The sequence below is a fragment of the Parasteatoda tepidariorum genome, chromosome 11 (genome assembly GCF_982258835.1).
Source record: "Parasteatoda tepidariorum strain Cologne lab strain chromosome 11, Ptep-v5.0, whole genome shotgun sequence".
In the NCBI taxonomy this organism is placed as follows: domain Eukaryota; kingdom Metazoa; phylum Arthropoda; class Arachnida; order Araneae; family Theridiidae; genus Parasteatoda; species Parasteatoda tepidariorum.
Genome location: NC_141765.1, coordinates 43,722,556 through 43,745,117, shown reverse-complemented (window position 1 = coordinate 43,745,117; position 22,562 = coordinate 43,722,556). Strand labels below are relative to the sequence as shown.

Here is a 22,562-nt window from a genome sequence, read left to right as displayed (position 1 = left end):
CCATTTTTTGTGAAATGCATGGGATCCACCAGATATCACTGAAGGGAACAAAAAATTATTCGGGAAAAAAAGCACTTTTTAAAAACACCAGCTGAAAAATGCACCTTTAAAAGCTTTTAAAAACGAAATCCCCAAAAAAGCACCTTTAAGTACTTTTTACAAACGCTACGCACCCTGTTTCCCTTTTCACCTTTTGTATATCATATTAAAAAAAAAAAAAATTGTGAAATCCGCAGCAGTAACTATAGAAAAAAAAAAGATAAACGGCGGAATAAAAGTTTTTTAAAATGGTTTCCTTTTTATTCAAAGATTCAGTCATTGTAACACATAATATTGTATTAAAAAAATGAGATTTCAAAAATTGGTTGGAAATAAGTGCCCTCTCTCAAAGAAAAGAGCGAACCATTGCTTTAAAAATAAAATATTCATATGTGTGGTTCAAATTTATTACAATGTCAGAATTAAATCTGGATATTTAAAAAACCATGTGAAAATCAATATCAATAACTGTCGAAAGTGCAATCGAAACAATACATTGATTTGCCACAGTATTGGTATAAAGTCATTTAAATGCCAATTTAAATTTCATGTGTAGAAATAATATTGACAGAGAAATAACCAGAATTTTAAAAACTCAGTGGAATTCAGTAGCACTAGCAATAAAAAGTTTAAAAACTATGAAATCCTCATATTAAAAGTAAATAATTGATTTCAGTTTCGCGTACAATTAAATTGTATAAAAAAAATCCATATTAATTTTTTTTAAAAATGGGGAAATTCGTAGCAATAACTTTCCAAAAAGTGATTGAAATACTGCATAAATTAATGAGAATATTGGTGCAAAACTAGCGTGACAAAGAATGATTTCTTGAATGTGAGATTGAAATTTAATGTGCATTAATAATATCTGTATATTTACAAAATTCAGGAAACATTTTAAATAATAACTGAACTGACATCGGAATTTTGAAAAAACAAAGCAAAATTCTAAGCAATAATTATAAACACTACAGATATTTACGAATGGAATACAGTGTAAAGTCGCGTATCCGGAATCGGTGGGACTTCCAGAAGTCCGTATAATAGATTTTTCCGTATAATACACCCCCAAGGTAAACAAAGCTTAAAATGAATTAATAAACGATCTGAATCTAAGAAGCAAAAAATAAATAAACACTATTTTTAAGGGGAATAATGTTTTAGCATTAAAATGTCTAATCAATCAAATATAAAATATTAGAAAAAAAATATTATTGCTGAAAATATGGAAAACGAAAAAAATTTAACATTTACGAAAATATTAATCCGCCATTTTGAACTAGAACGATTCAAGCAGGAAGGGAAAATTCTGGAGCAAAGCTTAAAATGATCTAAATCTAAGAAGCAAAAAATAAATAAACATTATTTTTAAGGGGAATAATGTTTTAGTATTAGAATATCTAATCAATAAAACATGAAATATTAGAAAAAAAATATTATTGCTTAAAATATAGAAAACTAAAAAAAATTGACATATGAAAATAATAATCCGCCATTTTTAACTAGAATGATTCAAGCAAGAAAGGGAAATTCCCGTCATTCATTAAGGTGGGTAGATGGAGGAGAAAAATTCATTTCCTCCTTATTTGTGAAAGAAAATAAGTGTAAAGAGGAGATCATTTAAGTTGAGGGTGGGGAAGTAACAAATTATTGTTTTCTCTCCTATCATTGGCTATCAATCAAGCATAAAGGCGGGACACGCTGATCGGGTTCTCTTTATTTTTTCTTTTATGACTGAAAGAATCTGCTAAAGAAAGAATGTTACCCCCTTTTTCCCCCCGCCTCCTAAATATTACATGGTATGGGGAAGAACGAATGTTTTGTTTCTCAAGGACGTGTATCCTTTTAGACCTATTCAAATTTTCCATTCTGACTCCCCCCCCCCACCTAAACGCTTGCCCCGTTTACCCTTTTCCACAGTATTTCTTCTTTCAGTAAAAAGATTCCAGGAAATGCCTCTTTTACTAGCCACCTGCATGGGAAAGGAGGGGGGAGGGGACTCAGTTGCGGTCTTTTGAAAACAAATCTCCCTCTTTTTCCTACATTCCAAGGGAGGAGCGTCACTAACGGTCACTCAATGGCCTTGGTAGATCTTCACTTCCCCTTTCTGGTGATTTATGGGTTCGATGCATGAATCAGAGGTTCAGTGCAAGCTAGAAAAAGAGAAAATGCGTCAAAAGAATTTAAAATTTTTTTTTATTTATTTTGTTTTTTTTTAAGGAAAGGGGGAGATGGAGAGATGTTTGTTTATTTTGATTGTTAAAAAGTGTCCGGGAAATCGACCCTTCCGGGAAAGGGACGTCCGGATATGGGACGTCACACTGTATATGTGAGTTAGGAATGAAAAAGTGAAAACTCAAATGAGTGATTTAAAATTTTCATGCACGTAATTTTTTTAAAAAAAATATTGGATTGATTTTATTTAAACTAAATTTTAAAAAAAATAGGATATTATTTTGCTATAAATCTGACTTAGTAACAAAATCCCCTCTCACGTCAAATTTTATTAAAATGTAAAAAATATAGTGTACTTGAAAAAAAAATTATATGGATGAAAGAACATGATTTATAGAACGGAACTATATTTTCAATTTTTGCGATTTCTTTTCCTTTATATTTTCTAACTGAAATTCTAGCTGAAACCAGACTTACATATTTTTTTTATTCTTAAATAAGAATCTAAAAATCACAACTATTTCTTTTCCCTCCAATGTGCGTGAAAGGAAAAATGAAGTTTAGTTATACCTTATATAATTCAGGAGGGGGGGGGGGAAATACTTTGAAAATCTCAATAGAAAAGAAAACAAATTTTTAACTTCATTATTCTTTATTCCCAAGTAAGAATTGAAAAATCAAGAACATTTCTTTCCCCTCTGATGCACAAAAAAAGGAATCGTTTAAATATAATTTTAGAGAAAAAAAAATTCAAAAATTTATTGTAGAAAAGAAAAATCAAAATTTTTTACTTCCTAAAGAAAATGTCTTTCTGCAAGAACTCTAACGTTCTGCAACTATGTCGACGTGATTCTGCCACAGGGCTAAACTGTAATATCAATTAACCATGAGTGGTCCTATTTCCTTAAACATTTGCATAGTTCCTGTGATGCTAAAAACCCAAATTGGTTACGAAAAATTATCAATACAAAATATTTTTTTAAAAAATTTAATACATGAGTTTTTAAACATACAGAGCTCCCAACAGATTTTAGCCAAGATAAAGGAAAAAAAAGAGGACCATTTAAAAAGACTTAGGAACATTTTTAGTTATACTCAGGAACCATGATAAAATTAGTCTTTAAAATCAAAATATTAAAAAATCAGTTAAAACAGAATTCATTTCGATACAAGATCCTACTAAAAGATATAAATTTTACAATAAGCTCTTAAAATTAGTAATTTAAAGTACACAGATTTTAAAAACTGCTTTGGAGTTCCAGAAACCAAAGTTTAATATTTTACAAAAAAAAAAAATCACTGAAGAAAAACTAAACTAATCTATGTGTAAGTTTTCAAACCATATTTAAAATTATTCACCCTATTCATGAAATTCAAAATGAGAAAGCTGGAAAAGTATTTAAAAACACTAGGTTAAAAAATGTTCCCCAATTCGTAAGTAAGATTCAATCCTTAGCGATGTAAGATTCTACAATAGTAATTTCAATGTATCTTTGATCAAATAAAAAAAATAAAGAAATTCAATGACTTTTTAAAAAATATAGTCTAAAAAAAAGTAAATTAGTATATGATTTCTCAATCTACTACACTGACAAATCTGATATTATTGAATAGTTAATTTCCATAGCTTTTAACTTTTTAAATGATAAATGATCACAGCATTTTCTAAAGTGTTATTAGATAAGTGAACACTTCAAATTGTGCTTACTAAAAATCTCTTTAATTAAAAAATATACAGTTTTCTTCTTTTCATAAAAATCTCAGAAAATTCTTAAAAGCACAAATCAAGCGAAATTAAGAAGGCCCTAATGCTATGCTTAAGCAGTGCAAACTTTGTGATTTCAAAATTAGAAATATATCTTATAGATATGTCACACCAGTTTTGAAGGAAAAACGGTAATATAAAACTTCAGTAACTTGCTTTTAAGCTAAAAGTTTACTTTTTTTCAGCTAATTAATTTCACAACTTTAAGGACTTATTACAACTAATAAAGTATGCTATATTTAAAAATATTTTTATCCATACATTTAGTAATTTCACAAAGATATGACACTTTTAAGAAGTTTTAAAATGTTATTACCAACAGAAGTCAAAATTGGAATCATTTCTTGCTAAGACACTCTAAGGGTTTAATATTCTATTTAAAATTATAATTTGTTTAATATTTTTTTAAAATCAGAATCTAATATTTTCAATTGAAGAGTGTTTTTATATTTAGAATAAAATCAAAAATTTTTTTAAAACAAATCAATTTTTGAAAAGCCCCTATTTAAAATTCTTGTGATTATTGAATTGTTAATTAAATTCATTTTAAATAATTTAAGGAGATTGATTAAATTTTTAAATTGGCTAATCTCCCATGAAATAATTTTTATCTTTTAAAAATAAATATATCACCTTTTATTCACTCTAATAAAATTTCATGTTTAAAAACTTAGAGTATGAAATTATAGCTTGCAGAAGAAATAAGGAAAAAAAATATCCACTCAACAAGCAGTTGATTTTTGGCACTTAAATGAAAGACAAGGATGCTGCAGTTGGGAGACAAACGCATCACAGTGCTTGTCCACCTTCAGCAATACTTTTAATTTTAAAATGACAGATTTCTTTTTATATTACTCAAAACTGTTATGCTGGCTTTAAAAGTTATAACCCTTTATAAAACAATGTACAAATAAAGGGAGTGAGGAAGGAATTATCTTATGTTGCATTAGAATTTATATGCAAAACATTAACAAGATGTATAACAGTTAATAAAACCCTCCTTGAAGCATGCATCTCAGAAAATTAAATATTAAACATCTTGCGCTATTGGGTATCATACAAACACTTGAATCTTTCGGCAGGATTTGTAACATTTCTAGAAAGTGCTTTAAGACACTTGTTTTTGAGTTTTCATTTTTTAATCCCTTTTATTCATTTGATATAAGAAGGCAAGAATAATTTACAACTTACATTGTCCAAGTTTGAATCTGAATGACCGTCCTTAAATTGCATAAAGTATTCCAGGCTTTTTATTGTAATCTTATACCACTGGATTTAAAAATATTTAGTCCTTAAGTTATTTCATGAAAAAAAGTCATGAAGCAAGATTTTGAAAAGTATAAATTTAAAGGCTTTTAATTTTTAAAATTTAACAAATGCAGTAAAATAATCTTATGCAAGTCAGATTTGTCATATCAAAAGAATTTCTTATCATTTGTATTAAAAACATTGAAATCAACTCGATAATCTGAAATGTCAAACATAGGATCAAATAATTATTTTAGACAGGAATGTTTAGTCGCATTTTAATTTCAATATCATAGACATTATTTTTTTAAAATCATTTGATTAAAAAAATATTGAACCAAATTACAAATTTTAATAAAAATTTGATAGAGGCATTTCACTAATTTATATTGATTACAGAAATTTAAATAGGTTTTCTTAGTTTGCTCAAGTCAAGTGCTTAGTTTGCATATGCTTAATTCTTTACTAATCTTATTGTTTTTTTGAGTGCACATTTATAAATAACAGACATGTGATTGCTGGAAGAAATAGTCTGAGCTTTTTTTCCCAATGTTTACTTTTTTCAGTATATTTTTTAGTGAACGACCTTTTAAATGTTTGTCATTTTGGAATTTCTTTTTAGATTATCAACTGTAAACTTTTTGTTTTGCCTCAGTAGTTCATTAAATAAGCAAAGTTACTATGGATATATATTTTTTAATTTCGGGTTTTCGAAGTTTCTCTGAAATTGCGTTTTTCTTTAACAAAGCTGCGTAAAAAAAAGTAATTGCTCGTGAACGAGAACCTAGGAAGCGAAGAAAAAAAGAGGGTGCTGGTAAGTGTCGATATGTTTTGCGGAATAAATGCCTTGTTAACGAGACTTTGGCTAAGTAACGAAATTTTAATTTTCGCAAATTGGCGAAGAGTCATAAGCATGAAATTGTTATTTAAATCTAAAAGTATACCCAATAACTTAAGAGTAACCAACTGTAATTTTAAACTACTATTACTTTTTTTAACATAGTTAAATAAAATATTGACCTATTAATTTAAAGAATTGAATGAGCAAATCTATATTGAATAAACTTATGCTTGAAATCATGCAAGAAATATTTTTATGGTAGCTAATAAAAATAAATAATTTAGTTCTTTGCCAGAGACAAATTATTTTATCATGATTGATGATTACTTTATCGTGATGTAGAGTCTTTGAAAATGCTTCAGCAGTTAGTTAATTTTATCTATATAATAGGTAAAAAAAAATCTTTTATTGGTGCACATAGTCTAATAAATATTTTAAAAAATGCTTAAATATATTTTTTGAGGGCCTTAAAACAAGCTTTGTCACTTTTACTACTTAACTTTAATTACACACCCTATTTGAGCTTCAATAACATAGTGTAATGGTGTTGTTAATTGAATATAAAAAAATTTCTTTTATTAATGAAATGTTAAATTCTGTATTATATCGATACAAATATATTGTTTTCTCACTGCAAACAAATTAAAATTATTTGCTCACTACAAATAAAAATATTAAGCACTTATATCAATAGGGAACAAATTTATTTCGTTATTATAAAGGATGGAAATAATTTTAACATTTCATAACTTTTTGTAAATTAGATATTTTTCCAAAGATTTTTTAACAAATTTATAAAAGACTTGGTAAGTTGGTGTCTCAGTTGAAAAATTCTCACCCAAATATTATTCATGAAAATAACTTACCTGAGCCTGCTTATTTGGCTCTAAACGTAACAGGCATCCGACTTGAACATTACTTGTATGTATGATACCAGCACACACAAAATTTTCTATGTTTGGATCTATACCCTCTAACAGCATAATTCCAAATCCATTCAACTAAAATACAAAGAGAACTGCAGTAAATAATGAAAGAAAAATCTGTCAGAGCTTTGTGAAAACTTATCTAATAGAGCCGTTTTTGCTAATATTTTTACTTGAAAAAATAATAATTGTCTATGTTAAAATATAAGATAATGGATTGCAATATTAAAATGCAAAATAAATGGTGAAATTGATATACTATAATATTTTTGAAACAATAAACTGCAATGCATGTTAATTAATAAGAAAAAATCGTTTAAACAAATTCATCTGCCCACAAAAAATAATTTTTAAATAGGAAAAGCAGGGTTAATACAAATCATCCAAGCTAAAAATTAAGGAATTCTTAAGGACTTTTTCACAAAAAATTATGAAAAGTAGATTTTAATGAAATTAGAACAAAAATCTTTTTTTTGCTTTCAATGACAGGTTTTCAGCAAAAATTTCAGCATTAATTTCTTCAATGTGAGACTTTTTCTTTAATAAAATAGTTTTTTGCAACTCATTGAACTTGATAAAAAGATTTTTCTGTTTCAAGGACCGAAAATAAAAAATGTTTCAGCGGAAATGGCATTACACCATAGTAAAAATTTAGTTTATTCTCAAAATGGAGATTTCTAGTCAGGGGTAAAATTTGCCCAATTAAACAATGCTGATATTTAATATCAGCTCAATGAAATTTTTATTATATAATACAAGAAAAATAATTTTATTTACTCAAAATAAACAATGTGTACAAGTTTAGAACAAATATTGAGATCACACTATAAAAATAAATGATGCTAAGAAAATATGTGTTTACCTATTAAAACAAAAATAGCTTTAAATCTTAATAAATTAATGATTTCAACTTAGACTAATATTCATCAAAATTATGAGTCATAATAAGAAATTAAAATACCATCATTTCACAACAATATCAATAGAGATTTAAATTCTGAACACAAATTTAGGCAATTCTTGAGTAATAAATAATGAAAAAAGCTTCGGGTAAAAATTTTCCAAGCTATTTTTGTACTTATGTGAACAATGTTTGTTTAAAATAAATTATACAAAAATACTTTAAATTATACGAAGGCTAAGTATAAAATTTTTATCTAAGTCTTTAAAAAAAATTATATGGGATTTTAAAGTGAGTCAATAAAAATTGTCATGATGTTTGATTATGAATCATAAGAGATATCAAAAATTTGTGAATAAGAATCACTATGTGTGACTTTTAATTCTATGTTTCATTTTTAAATTCAGTTAACATGGACCACGATGCTTAAATTTTAAATCGTGTTTTATTTATTTACGAATCTTGATATTTTTAAATCGTGAAAATACGAATCAAGATGAGTAACTTTAAAATCACGTAAATATAAATCAAGATGTGGGTTTTCTAAATTTTGCAAATGCGGACCACAGTGTTAGATTTTTTAACTTGTGTGATAATGAACTTCAATATGCAATTTTAAAACCCATAAATGTAAATCCCAATGCATAATTTTAAAATTACATGATTACAAATCACAAAGTGTGATTTTTAAATGATAATGTAAATGTTAGGTTAATGAAAATGATTCAGGATGCTTGATATTGAAACTGCATTAATACAAATTATGATGAGTGAAACACATACCCGGCATATAGGAGAATAGAAATAATCAACACTTTAAAACAAAACCCAACACTACTTTATTCATTCTATTCTTAACTTAGTTTTTTTTCGTTTTTCCATAAATAATGTGCAACCTGAACTCAATCAAATGATGAAAAAATAAAATGACTTTTCCCCAACAAAAGATGAAACAAAGCAACCCAAATAATTACTGAACATTCTGAAGAAAAAGGTGTGAATTTCAACCTCCCTACAACCAATTAAAGATGCTGCCTCTATTGTGATCATTGAAGGGGTTCAGCTCAAACTTTGACCTCACCACAATTTGTATTACTTACATGCGAACTTGTGCTCACCAAAACAGTTCCTTTCTTTTTTTCTTCTATAAATAGCTAAGATTCAGTTTTAAAAAAATAAAGCAGTTTTTAAGGACTTTGGAGTAAAATAAGGAGTTAATTTTTTTTAAGGCCCGTTTATTATTATTTTTTTTTCCTTCAAAATTAAGGAGTTCTTAAGGACTGTACAAACTTTGAAAAAAGTACTAAAATTAAGGTTACATTTCAAAAGTTTCCTTGATAAATTCATTTTTCTCACAAAGGCAATTAATTTTAAATCCAGAAAATAGAAATTTTCAACAAAGAAATATATGCAAAAACAAGCTAAGAAAGTCCTGGATAAACTTTAAATGATGGTATGTAATGACTACAGACAACTTAATGAAAATTTAAACTTTTATAAACATTCCAAAATGTGATTCTTTTCCATTGCTTTCCTGTCTTTTTCAGTCAGTTGCAATGAACATGTTCTGATCACCCATCAATTCTACTAATTATTTCAATGTTCTGAGATTTTAAAAAGGGTGGTGTGGTATCAAAACAATAATTGACGCTATTCACAGATACATTTAAATTGAATTAAAATACCTTTCATTTTACTGTTGATAACATGTGATTTTTGAAAATTGGAATTTTCAAGAGTTAAGAGCGAATAAAAATACCTTTTTCTTCAAAAAAGTAACTAAATTTAGCAAATATTGCAATTTATACAAAGGCAACATTTTTTTAAAGAAGAAAATTTCCCATTTTGTTACAAATACATACACAACTGTTGCACATTTAATAATGTGACAAATTTTTTGATACAATAATTTATATAACAATTTAATTTACAAAAAATTCAATGACATATTTTGTAACAATTTCACAAATGATAATGCTACTAAAAAAATTAAATTGGCATGAAACATATATCTTGAAATACAGATGAAATTCCAAGATACACTGAATAAACACAGATTAAACTTGAGAAAGCAATGATAAACTCGCATTATCAGGCATTAAAAATGAAAATTAATCTAACCTTTGTTTTTGTTGTTTCTATGTCCATGGGATGCTTGGCTTTAAATATTCTTTGTGCTTCTTGAGAAGGACTATAAAATATTGAATAAATAAAATTTTTGTTATGCACAGGCCTAAAACAAAATAAAAAACTAGAAGAATAAAAAAAAGAACCTTACTTATTCAGATTTTTCCATCTTGTGAAAAATGCTTCAGAGTTCATCACTGTTGGCTCAAAAAATTTGTTTATTGTAACAGGAAGTTTCATTGACAGCTTTTGTAGCACATTTGAATACCTGAAACAAAATAATTTTCAATAAAAATAATTTTTACAACTATAATTGATGTCAATAAATTCAAAATAAAGCAATTACATGAACTGGATAGTCAAAACTGGTTTTTCATTAAAATCATCGATACATTCTACGTTCAGTTGTTGCTGAACTTGCGCACCAGCATCTATTGTAGGTTCAACAGGTTTACATTGGATATTGATTTCTTTTCATTATTAAGGAAACACTAAAAATTTAAAGCTAAAAACATGGGCTTAAACTGAGATATGACAAAATAGAAAAATACAAAATAAATTAATAGTCCAGTAAGAAAGTTGAAAAATGCTAATTTAAGTAATTCATGAAACTACAAAATTTTACAGAAGTAATAAAAATAAAGCTTCTTTTAAGAAGACACATGGAAACAAGGATATTAATAACAGTTAAAGGAAGTGAACACAAAAAGACAATAAAACTTATTATTAACAAACAAAAGGGACAGGGGCAAATATATCCTATGATGCCTTTATCCTATGATTAACTGAAAAATTGTAATAAATACCACATTTTATAACAAAAATAAATTAATTCACTTGAGATATCTATGTTTATGCACTTATACTTCATGAAAAAATGAGAACACACCAACTTACTATACTGTTCGAATTAATTGGGACAAATGAAAAAAAAAGTGATTTATTGAAACTTTAGCTTTTAATCATTACATACCTTAAGTTACATTGATACATGTCTGAATTAATATGAAGTATGTCCTCCTTTAGCAGATATGACTTCAAGAACACGTTTTGGCATTGATTCCACTAGTGTAACGCACATGTTCTTGACTTTATCGTTGTGGAACCATACTTGAATAGCACTTTTTATCATTTGTTCTGTTGTCGTGCAATTCATCTTGGCTAAGCGATTCTTTAGAATATGCCACAGGTTCTCAATGGGATTTAGGTCTGGTGAATTACCATGCCAATCAAGCACTTCTGTTTTGTTTTCTCGCATAAAATTCTGGACCAGTTTGGAATTGTGACAAGGGGCCAAATAAAGTTGAAATGTTCCGTCGAATGTTTCCATGAATGGAACAATCCTACTATATAATATATCGATGTATTTGGCTGAATTCATCATGCCTTTTAGAGGCACTAAGCTTCCAGTGCTATTTGATGTGAAGAAACTCCAAAACATTTGTTTAGAATGGTGTTTTACAGTCTGTTGGATATGATCTGGTCTCAGACTTTCGCCTTCACTTCGTCTAACTACACTTGATTTTTTATCCCTGCACAAATAAATGTGTTTCATCACTGAAAACCACTTACTTCCAGTCATTTACAGTCCATATTTGGTATTTTCTGGCCTATGCTAAGCGTTTTTTCATCATTTTCTGAGTTAGAAATTGTTTTTTCCTTGGTCTTCTTGACACTTCCAACTTCTAGAAGCCTTTTTCGTACAGTTGAAGTACTCACATCAGCACCACAATCCAATAAATCCCTTCGTAGGTCTGTGCTCGTCTTTCTTGGATTAATTTTACTATTTCTAATTAGACTTTTATCAGTTCTGGGAGTAGTTTTCCGTTTGCGTCCACATTTTCCTTTTCTTTTTGGAGAGGATGAGCCGGAATCTTGAAATGTTCTAAGAATTCTGGAAACACTACATTTCCCTACACCAACTGCTGTAGCGATGTCTCTTACAGTCATAGAAGTGTGTTCATTAAGAGCGATAATTTTAGAGCGCTTCCTCGGACTAATATCCATCTTTTATAAGCACATAACTTGTGTTAGACTAAACTCAAAATTATAACTACCTGTTTCCACACTGAAATGCTCACAACTGAACCACAAATACACTAAAACCAGTCAGACGAGTAAATTATAGTGAAGGTCTATCCGTCACCACAGCTCAAGGCAGTAATAACTGGTTTGAAGCGGTTCAGGACATCACTGGCAATCCCATACCAACTCGAATGAGAAAATCTTGCTTGTCCCAATTAATTCGAACACTATAGTATATCTAGAATAAAGAACTCATATAAATAAGGATACTATGACTTAGGCTGTCTGAACAAGATACAGTTGGGGTAAAATTATTGAATTGAAGAGGAGTCTTGTTTCCATAGAAGAGACTGATACGTCCTAAATTTTGCCTGAATTCACTCTTTACTCCAATTTGTAGCAGATCATTTTCAAACAAAATTCCATTGTTTTTACATATAAGCCTAAATGATAAAAATATTTCTTTTATATTCATGCATTAATGATAAATTTTTACAATGAATAAAACAGATTAATTTACATAGCACTAAGATTTCTATCATAGTTACGTTTAACCTATGAACATTTTTTATATTAGAGTTTCATATTAATAGAGAATCATATAACCTGATAACTAATGGCACTAAATGAACATTGGTACACAATGTTTTAAAATTGGTCACAAACACACACGCAAAACACTATAAGACATAAGTAGTTTCATTGCAATGAACCAAATTCAAAAACCCCTAAAATGAATCACACTATGTGTCAGCATATTTATTCAGCATTATGTGTCAGCTATTTTAAAAATTTCTCTGAAACAAGTTTGTCCAAGTGCATGCTATTTATCACTTATTATTTGCTTTGAAGTTATTAGAGTTAATGTAATGTATCCAATAAAAAATAAATGCAAATTTTATAAAATACTTATCCTCAAAAAAATGGTTTACTTTCATTGAATACTGAGTTTTTATACAAAAAATTTTACCTATAATATTAGTAAATAAGTCATTTATTTTTTGACAGATTTTTCCCCTCATTCTCCGGATGCCCCCCGACGGGGGCGGACGGGACGGGGTTAAGCTTTGATATAGATTTTTTTCAAAAGTATAAGCGCACCTGTTTTTTTGAGAAAAATTTCAATTCGAAGATACTGCATCGATCCAAAATCATTTTTAGTGAACTTCTTTTCAAAATAAATAACATTGTTAATAGATTAACATAAAAATATATGCTTTACACAGATTTACTTGAGAAATTTACTTAGTAGCAAAAGACTACTAAAGAACAGTCATTGAAGTTCCTGCACCTTGTATTCGGTTGATGGAAGACATCTAGCACTGCTTTAACAAACTCTTATAAGTCGTCTGTTTGCTGCCAATGCGCTATTTTTTAATTATGCTAAAATAAAGATGAAATCAGATGAATCTGTATCTTTTGACTCGGAAATATTTATTAACTTTTACCAAATAAATTAAGTAAAGAACCATCAAAAGGAAGAAAAAAGTTTAACATGTATTATTAAAAATGTGAAATAAGGATCGAAGCATGTTTTCAAACAATTATTGTGAAATAAGAAGGCTAACTTCTGAGGGAAATAGCTCAGCGAGTGAAGAAATTCAGGTACAATGTGTTGGACTATTAAAAGAAGAGCACAAACTTGCAAGAAAACAAACTGGTCGGACAAAAATAATCGATTCGAATCTGAACGACTTTATTGCGATAACAGGCAAACATAATGGATGAAGGGTTGCCACAGTAAAAAATGAACAAAAATAGTTGCTTTTAGTAGCCTCAAGCATGAAAATAGTTGCCTAAAACTATGAAAATAGTTGCCTGAATAGGAACAAAAATTTATCAAAAATGGTAAACCAAATAACTAAAATTATAGCTTAATTGTCAAATACTATTATTAGGACTGGGTGATGTCAGAAATTTTAAATCGTAATACATCGTCAGTTAGACATCACGATATAGTGATGCATCACAATTTAGCTTTTGTTCAAAAATTACCTATGGGAAATCTGTAAATCAATCAAAAAAACAAAAAAAAGGAATAAATCTAGTAGAAAAGAAAATATTAATTCTAAACATATTTTACTATGACATCAATATCATTACTTAATTTTTTCAATTAAATTAATAAAGTCAAAGTAAAAGCAAAACCAAGCTTTTTCATTTTTCTTAAATTAAAAATGATATAAGATTTATTGGTTTAAAAATAATAATACTGTAACATACTATTTTACATACATGAATTAAAAACTAAAAGAAGAAAAAATACGAAAGTGGAAAACAAACCAAAGAAATGTTAACTTTAGAAGAAAAATTTTTTTTTCATTTGCTGAAAAAAAAACATGTTTTTGAAACATCATTAGCCCCTTTTTTATTTACTTATTTAAAATAATAAAAAGTAGTATTAACTAATGGTCAAATTCTGTACTTAATAAATGTAATAATATTTTTACTTATTATTTTCATTTTTGAAAATAAAATAGACCAAAGATTTATTTGTTTAAAAATGATACTGACTATCGAACAAATTATAAAACAAACAAGTATTGAAAGAATTTTAATAAAAATTTTTAAAAAATACTTTAAGTACTAATGTTAAATTATTAAAAATGCCAAAACATTACTAAACTTTTTATTTAATTTAAAAAAAAAATTTGTTTTAACTAATAGCCAAATTTTTTTAAAACTTTGTTTTCATTTTCTCAAAAATAAAAGCAAATTAAATAAAGGTAAGCTTTGTTTTAATTTCTTTATAATTAAAAACGACTGAGCATTTATTGGTTGAAAAACAATCAAATTATTATACTTAACTACATTTAATAAATTTAAAAAAACAAACTTTTTATAACAAAGTTAAAATACAAAATACCCCTATTAAATTGCATCGCTTAAAATAAAAAACAATTGAAAAAAATCAATGATTTGATCTATTGAGTTCAGAACGAAAATTTAAGATAACAGCAATTGTGCAGCAATCGCAAAGTAACAGTAGGTCTACTAAAAATAATTGCCAAGAATCGTTAAACCCAGACAGAAAAAAATGGTATGAAATAATGCAGAACGAAACGATCGCTGCAAAAGTCTCACTGAAAATAATTTACAAGAAACCCGACAATTATTTCCGACGAAATAAAATGCACAACGATCACAAAATGACTTAAGTCCCATTGAAAATAATCTTCAAAAAACGCAAAATCCTGAAGACAAAAATGGACATAAAGAAACTATGCATTGCGTTCTATATTACAACGCTGATACTCGCACAAAACCGGGAGTTCTGATTCAATTCGCTCGTCATCATTCAAAATCACAAAACTAACATCATCCTAATAGCAAAACGCTATCTATATCTCAGCAGCTAGACGAAATCAAAATTGTCTTCATTAGTGCGGTAATAGCGTTAGCCTAGTCAAGGATCCCTGCATATTAAATCGTTAAACCGTGATTGTAATATAATTACGGCGGCTTAAATCAGATTTCTGATGCAACGCCTAAAACGAAAGTCACTACATCGGCCTACTGATATATGCGTTAAATCGATATTTTGTGATACATCGATTTATCGCCCAGTCCCAACTATGCTCCAATTAAAAAAAAAATTTTCACGAATATAAAAGGTATACATATTAGAAAATAGGTGCCTAAATAAAAGTCGAATTACAATAAAATACGAATGTTAAATAGAAGGAAAAAACAATTAAAACTGCCCCTCAGAGAGAGCATATAACAAGTACTTTATTAAATCCAATGGAAATTTAAATTTATGGCTCTTTGGAAATAAATGATTGTATAAAAGTTTGCTTACTTTTATTAACGTTCTGAAAAGTAACGTTCATTTTTGCGAAAAAACTTCGCCAAGAGTTAAAAAAAAGTCGCCTATTCCTGAAAATAGTTGCTTTAACCTTTTCAGGCAAAAAAGGTCGCCATAGTCGCCTAAGGCCAAAAATAGTAGCAAATAGTTGCATTTTAGTAGCCTGTGGCAACCCTGTGGATGTGTAAACAATCTAAAAGTTGCCTAAGTTACACAGTAATTATCTAAAAAGTAAAGACGTTCACACCATCATAAAAATAGAGTGGTAATCATAATATTCTGATCAGTCATCATTTGAACTTCAATGGGATTACCTGGACTGGAAAATCCATCAACGGAATGCTAACAAACAAAGATGATCTACGAGAGGCTCTTCAAAGCTGCTGGAGCCAATACATTGCCAAACTTTAAATAAATCTATGAAACAAATGTCTCACATATACAAAGCTCAAATACAAGACCCGTACTTTTATGAAAGCTAACTTTCTCAATAATTCTTTCTGAACATAAATTAAAATATGTATTTTTCTCTCCTTACATTGAGAATGTTTACTTAGAAAACAAATCTAATAAATAAAGTTTTGGATCCCTAAGGAGTTTCCACTTTGCAAATTTCAGGAAAAACGGGAATGCGTTCAGACTATTGGCAAGGACAGTACAGTTAAAATTTTACAAATATTTTTTAAAGAGTCTATGCATATGCTTCTAGTATTTAGGAAGAGAAATTAAACAAAACACTAACATAAATGAGGTACACAGGTGTTGCAATGAATTAAAATGGTATTTCTATCTATGGAATAAGAAATTAGACTTTTTATATTAGTGATAGTATAGAGTTTAAGTAGTTATCACAGTACCATGCATAACTATATTAATTATTTCATAAGATAAAACATGTTTACAATAAAAAAGATAATCTTAATCTAAAAACTTTTACTGGCATGATTTTGAAAAAATTTAAAATTTTAAATTAAAGCTGAAACAAAAAAAAATTTGAAGCTTTATTCAAAATTCTATTACCCTTTTTCTGTTACATACATCTTTTACTTATACATCCTCTCAATTTCAAAGAAGTTGTTAGTTGTGTTTTTAAATTTGATTTGTAATAAATAGCTAATTCAAATTTGTTTTGCAATAACTAATTTAAATTTGTTTTGCAATAACTAATTTAAGGTCATTGATTTTTTTTTTTAAAAGATGTGCTTTTTACAGTATACTTACTTATATAATCCTTCTTCATTAGATATGACAATAGCTCCTGGCGCTAAATTATTTGAAGAAGAATTTGGAACAGATGCAGTTGCTAAATCTCCAAAAACATCAACTAATAAATCATTTGTCGTTGGTGCAGATGGGGCTTGAGGATTTGGAGGTGAGCTAGCAATGCCCAAGAGATCAATAGTTGTTGAAGCTGGCTAAAAATTTACAAAGAATGAAACATGGTTCAATTGGTACAAAAAGCCAAAAATCAAGGCTTAATAGTAAAATCTATAATTTTTATTATAATTTCTTCTAATATTTTAAGCATAAAATTAAATCAATAGCGAAAAATTCTAAGAAGTCCTTAAAAGAAATAGATATAGTAGAACTTCAATTATCTTACACCCATAAAATTGAAATTGTCAGATATCCCAGGGTCCCTTTTAAGCTGATTTTTTTTAGTATTAGATTTTAATGTTTCAATTATCATAACATAAAAAATTTAAAATATGTTTTTGATACATTTTTGTAGTAAGTTTTTAGCAGTTAAATTTCAGATTTGCTGTAACGATAAAAGGGTACCATCAGTTTCATGTTGTTTAAATTACCCAACATATTTAATAGGAGTCTTTTGAATCAGCAGGAGCAAAAATCTGTACAACTACAATCACATTCAGATTTGTTACACTGACAGGATCATCAGATTAGAAAGTTTTAGTGATTATACTCTGAACAATCTCACTTAGTTCATAAAATACATTCTTATCATAGTTTAACTAATCTAGTAATTCATCAGATGTATAATCCAGTCTCGGGATTTCTGATGTCTACATGACTTATTCAAATCCAGCACATTATCAATAGTTTTCTTACCCACCTTTTCTGCTTTTTTTTCAAAGGTATTTTTAAACTACTACAAACTTCAGTAATATTAATTAAATAAGTCTAGTATTTATGGGTAAATATTTGCTGTAGCTTTGTGCACTCGGGATATCACAACCTCATGTTATAATGCAAATTTTTCATTGAATCACATGGGTCCTCATATCAAGCATCAACTGTTATTCTTTATTAACTATAAGCAGATATATTTAAGATAAGTTTTTACTCTAATTTACATTTAGAGAAATCTCCTGTCAAGATGCATTTTCTCTAGATCATGTAGCTGGAAAAGATCAGTTTAAAATTATCGATTAATTCAAGAATGATCAATTTTTGACAAAATATACAACATGGAAAACTCATTAATACGGGCAAGAAACAATTTTTCCAAAACAAGAAAAAGCAAGATATATGTACTACACAGTATAGAAGAGAAATCTTATATCAAATCATAGAAAAACTTCATATTGGTGCCAGTAGAACATTTTTGATATTACATTTTTGTATCACACTTGTTAGAACAAAAAAAGGGAATTAAATAACAATGTTGTATTGTTTGACATCAATTTATTGGGACTCTATTAGCCTTTCCTACCTTTTACAGTATGGATACATCTTTTTAATCATACTTTTTGTTAAGTATTTAAAATCTTTAATACAATTCTTATTGAAATTATGCAACAATAAAAGCTTTATATTTGAATATATTTGTTATTGCTGAAATAATTGCAAGATTGGAAAAAATACAATAAAAAATAGCTTATAAAAATACATAAGTTATTTAATGTAAAGTCAAAAATAATAAATTTGAACAATACCATATTATTGACTTCTCCATTATTTGCAACGCTGTGATTAAATAAAGCCGGATGATCTTTGGTTACAGCATTTGGAGGCAAGCCTTCTGCCACACCTGGCTTCTTTTTCTTTAAGATTGCTAAAATAGAAGATTCTCTTTCTGGAAATGGAGGCATCTCTTCTAGGACGGTGGCCTAAAAATAAATTTAAAAAAATTAAACATTATGTTCATAAACATCTATAAAAATGTATTGTGGATTTTTGCAGGTATCACAAATTGTTTATCAACTAACAAACACAGCTAGTCAGTTGCCCATTTTGATAAAGCCTGATTGTACATTACCAATATTATTTCATACTTCTAATGATTATGGTAATACAAAACTTTAAAATTACACAGAAAGAATAAAAAATAAAAACCTACAGACTGAGCAAGCAACAAAAACTATATATGAAAAAACATACAATAAGTTCATACCACAAATCAAATATAGACCATAACTTTTTTATAATAGTATTATTCATACAGAAATAATTTAAACTCACCAATACATCAGATGTAGCTATACTACTCAGTTGTAAATATTCAACAGTACGTTGCTGAAGTTCTGCATCTGCACTTCTAATATTGTTATCACTTTTAAGAATCTGAGAAGATTTTTTTCAGAGAATTAAAAAAAATAATAAAAAATAAAAAGACTATATATTACATATTTATAAAAATTATACTTACAGACTGTATTTCATGCTTTATTTCAGGAAATAGATTTATAAATTTTATATAAGTTGTTAGCAGAAGAGCTCTAGTAGCAGCAGGGCAAAGATGATATTTGGAATGAAGCAATTTAAACTGGATAAGAGGACTAAAAAAACATTTCACATTAATATGTATGGATTTATATTTATAAAATTTATTAAATGATTTTAAAATATTAATTACTAATATTATTTTTAATCACTTAAGTTTAAATGTTAAAAATGCTATTTGTGTCTCGAAAAAAATTACATTAACTGGATTTTGAATTGAAAAGTAAGAATTGAATATGTTTTATTCAATAACAAAAGAAAGTTAATTAACATTACTAATGAATGACTTATAGCTGTTAGATATTTAAAATTTCTCAGCAAACATTTTTCACTTTAAATGCACCAAATTTTAAATCAAAAGAAATTGAATATTTTTGGTAAGTAATCAAGGTAATAGATTTCATTAACATAAAAGATACAACTTATTACTAATACAATAAAATGTGGTTACTTTGCGAAAGGTAAGATGAGTTTAGGACAACCATGTATACTGGACCTCCTAATGATAGGAAAAATAAAGATAATAATTTAAGAATATTTTGTCAGTCTCAGGGTCAGTATTATATTTTTCAACAGCTGACACTTATGTTCTGAAACAGACTGTTCATCTATAAAAATTGTCATTTGATTGCATTTTTTTGTTGTTGTTAAAGAACTTAGCCAATTGATATTACAGTTCTTATGAAACGTATTTTATTTATAAATAAAAACCTTTATACCTTCTACTTTATTTTTCATTTGATGATAACTAAGAATATCGCACTTTAGGTGATTATTTTGTGACAATTTTTATTTGCATGTTAATCAAGAGGGTGGTTATGACGGAAGATAAAATTTAATGTGCATAATGTTTGTTCTGACATTACAATACCAATGAAAGGAGTTAAGGTAAATTAAATAGTTTCGAGCTGATGATGAAACACCAAAAACTAATAATGTTGTGCTATGTTGCTGTTCAGAATTCTAGGAAATTGTACTCAAGCAGGATGCTTGCACCAGGCTAATAAAAAGACAATATTTAAGAAATTATTCAACCACCAGATTGTCTGGTACAAGAGATATAAAACAAAAATAAAATTTTTAATAATTTGTCCAATACTGAGTTTAAGGGGATAAAATTCACTTCACCCAAAGTGTTATTTAGAAGAAAGTTTTACTTACCTACATTAAAAAAAGAGTAAAGGAGATATTTTTAAAAACATTCAGAGATCTACAGGTAACAATATAAAAAAAAATTGAAATTCTCACCTAGACCTTTGATCACCAGCAATAAGATTTCCAAATTCACCTAAAATATAGCCAGCTACTTTCACCATATTTTCATGGCAAGCAGGTGCTTGAAGTGCCTAGAAAATTAAAATGAATAGAAATCATGTATATCATAAATATATCTTACAACAAATAGACTAGACTATCTGCCTTACAACATTAGAAAATTATTTTCTGCATACTTAATTTATTCCTTTTCGATTTCAAGGAAGATGCTCTCGGTATTGATGTAAAATTCTTAGATATTCATAAAATTCTCAATTTTTTTTCCATAGATATATCGTTAGTATAGATCCAATACTTACTTCAAAAACTGTTTTGGCAGCATAGCCTTGGACATCATCTCTATTTATAACAATCTGAATAACTCTGTACCACACCTATAAATAGTTCATTTTAAATATAAGTTTCATGAACTTTATTTACAAATTAGACAAATTATTAGACTTAGTTATATAACAATAAAAATACAAAAACTAATTAGATATGGAACACATTTAGCCCTCAAAGATTTGGTTAGGACAATATTTGGATGCTGCTTAAGGCAGCTAAAGGGCAAGCCAGTAAACTTAAAAGAATTATATGTAGGTATTTTACTGTCCTTTTTTATTTTTTATTTGGCACAATAACTTAAATTGCCGAACTTATCTTATCAAAATAAGAATGAAACCAACACTGACTGACAATGATAATTGAATTTAGGTAAGGAGCTCACCAGATTTGTACATTACTAACACAGCAGCAATATTGGTTCATAAGAGTACTGATATCCATGATCGCAATGCTTCTGGTTTATATAGCTTATTTTAACTGAAAATTCTCATAACTCCTCACAATAGCCAAAATTTTCCTTTTATTTTGCTAACTTTCAAAAAAAAAGTACTGTTTATAAATGCAATTGCTAGGCATAGGCTATCCTTCAAGATTACTTTAAAAATATTTTTCTCGTTTTAAGCTGAAATTCAATTATATGCAGTTTTATTATCTTAACTATGTGCAGAGAGTTAGTGCAGGACAATTACTCAAATATATAAAGTTATATTATACCTATAAGTTTTGTTTCAGCAGTAAGAAAGTAACCAAAAAAATAAAATAATTCTTTTTAAATTAGTGTATCTAAACACCAAATAAGTACAGTCTAAGGCATAAATATTTCAATTCAATTTTAAGCCACACATTTTGATTTCTATTATTGCATAAAATAATTCACAGATAGAATAAAATATGAGGAAACTAATTTTAAAATAAGAACATTAATATTGGGTCAATGGAAATTAATTATGTAATGAAATTTAGCATTGGGCATAATTTTTGCGTAAGGCTTGGACTAAGGCTAAGGACTTAAAATCATTAGCCAGTAAATTAGTCAAATATCAAATGTATTAGCCAAATTTCAAAAGTCTAAGCCAAATTTCAATAGTCTTAGCCAAAGGTAAATCTTTTAAAAAAAATTATGATTAATTATTTTCCCATGGAAAACTTCAAATCATTATACAAATTCATTATAAATTGAATTCATATTTCATAAAAAGTAAAATCGAATCTAGAGTCATTTTACAGTTGGGGAGGAGAGTATAAATGAGCAATGAATGGGAGAGATGAAAAATTTAGAAGTTTTATAGCCTTTGAGGGAAAAATAGGTTGGGGTTAATTTTGGTAACTTCTTAAACTAGAGCAGTAACATAAGGATAAAAATGGAGCAACCTTTAATGTTTTTTGAGATTCTGACTATTTTTGATATAAATATATTT

At 27.8% G+C, this 22,562-nt stretch overlaps 1 protein-coding gene across 3 annotated transcripts in view; it reads right to left on the bottom strand.

The window, feature by feature from the left end:
- Window positions 1-22,562, bottom strand: part of AP-2alpha (adaptor protein complex 2, subunit alpha) — a 66,871-nt gene that overhangs the window by 5,666 nt on the left and 38,643 nt on the right. For all 3 annotated transcript variants that reach the window (XM_016075126.3, XM_016075124.3, XM_016075125.4), the window contains exons 14-24: window positions 21,117-21,191; window positions 20,791-20,888; window positions 19,469-19,598; window positions 19,282-19,383; window positions 18,756-18,929; window positions 17,077-17,270; window positions 12,318-12,490; window positions 10,369-10,492; window positions 10,174-10,290; window positions 10,017-10,086; window positions 6,935-7,069 (exon numbers count right to left, since the gene is read on the bottom strand). In XM_016075126.3, coding sequence (XP_015930612.1) covers window positions 6,935-7,069; window positions 10,017-10,086; window positions 10,174-10,290; window positions 10,369-10,492; window positions 12,318-12,490; window positions 17,077-17,270; window positions 18,756-18,929; window positions 19,282-19,383; window positions 19,469-19,598; window positions 20,791-20,888; window positions 21,117-21,191 — 1,392 coding nt within the window. The remainder of the gene's footprint in view (window positions 1-6,934; window positions 7,070-10,016; window positions 10,087-10,173; window positions 10,291-10,368; window positions 10,493-12,317; window positions 12,491-17,076; window positions 17,271-18,755; window positions 18,930-19,281; window positions 19,384-19,468; window positions 19,599-20,790; window positions 20,889-21,116; window positions 21,192-22,562) is intronic.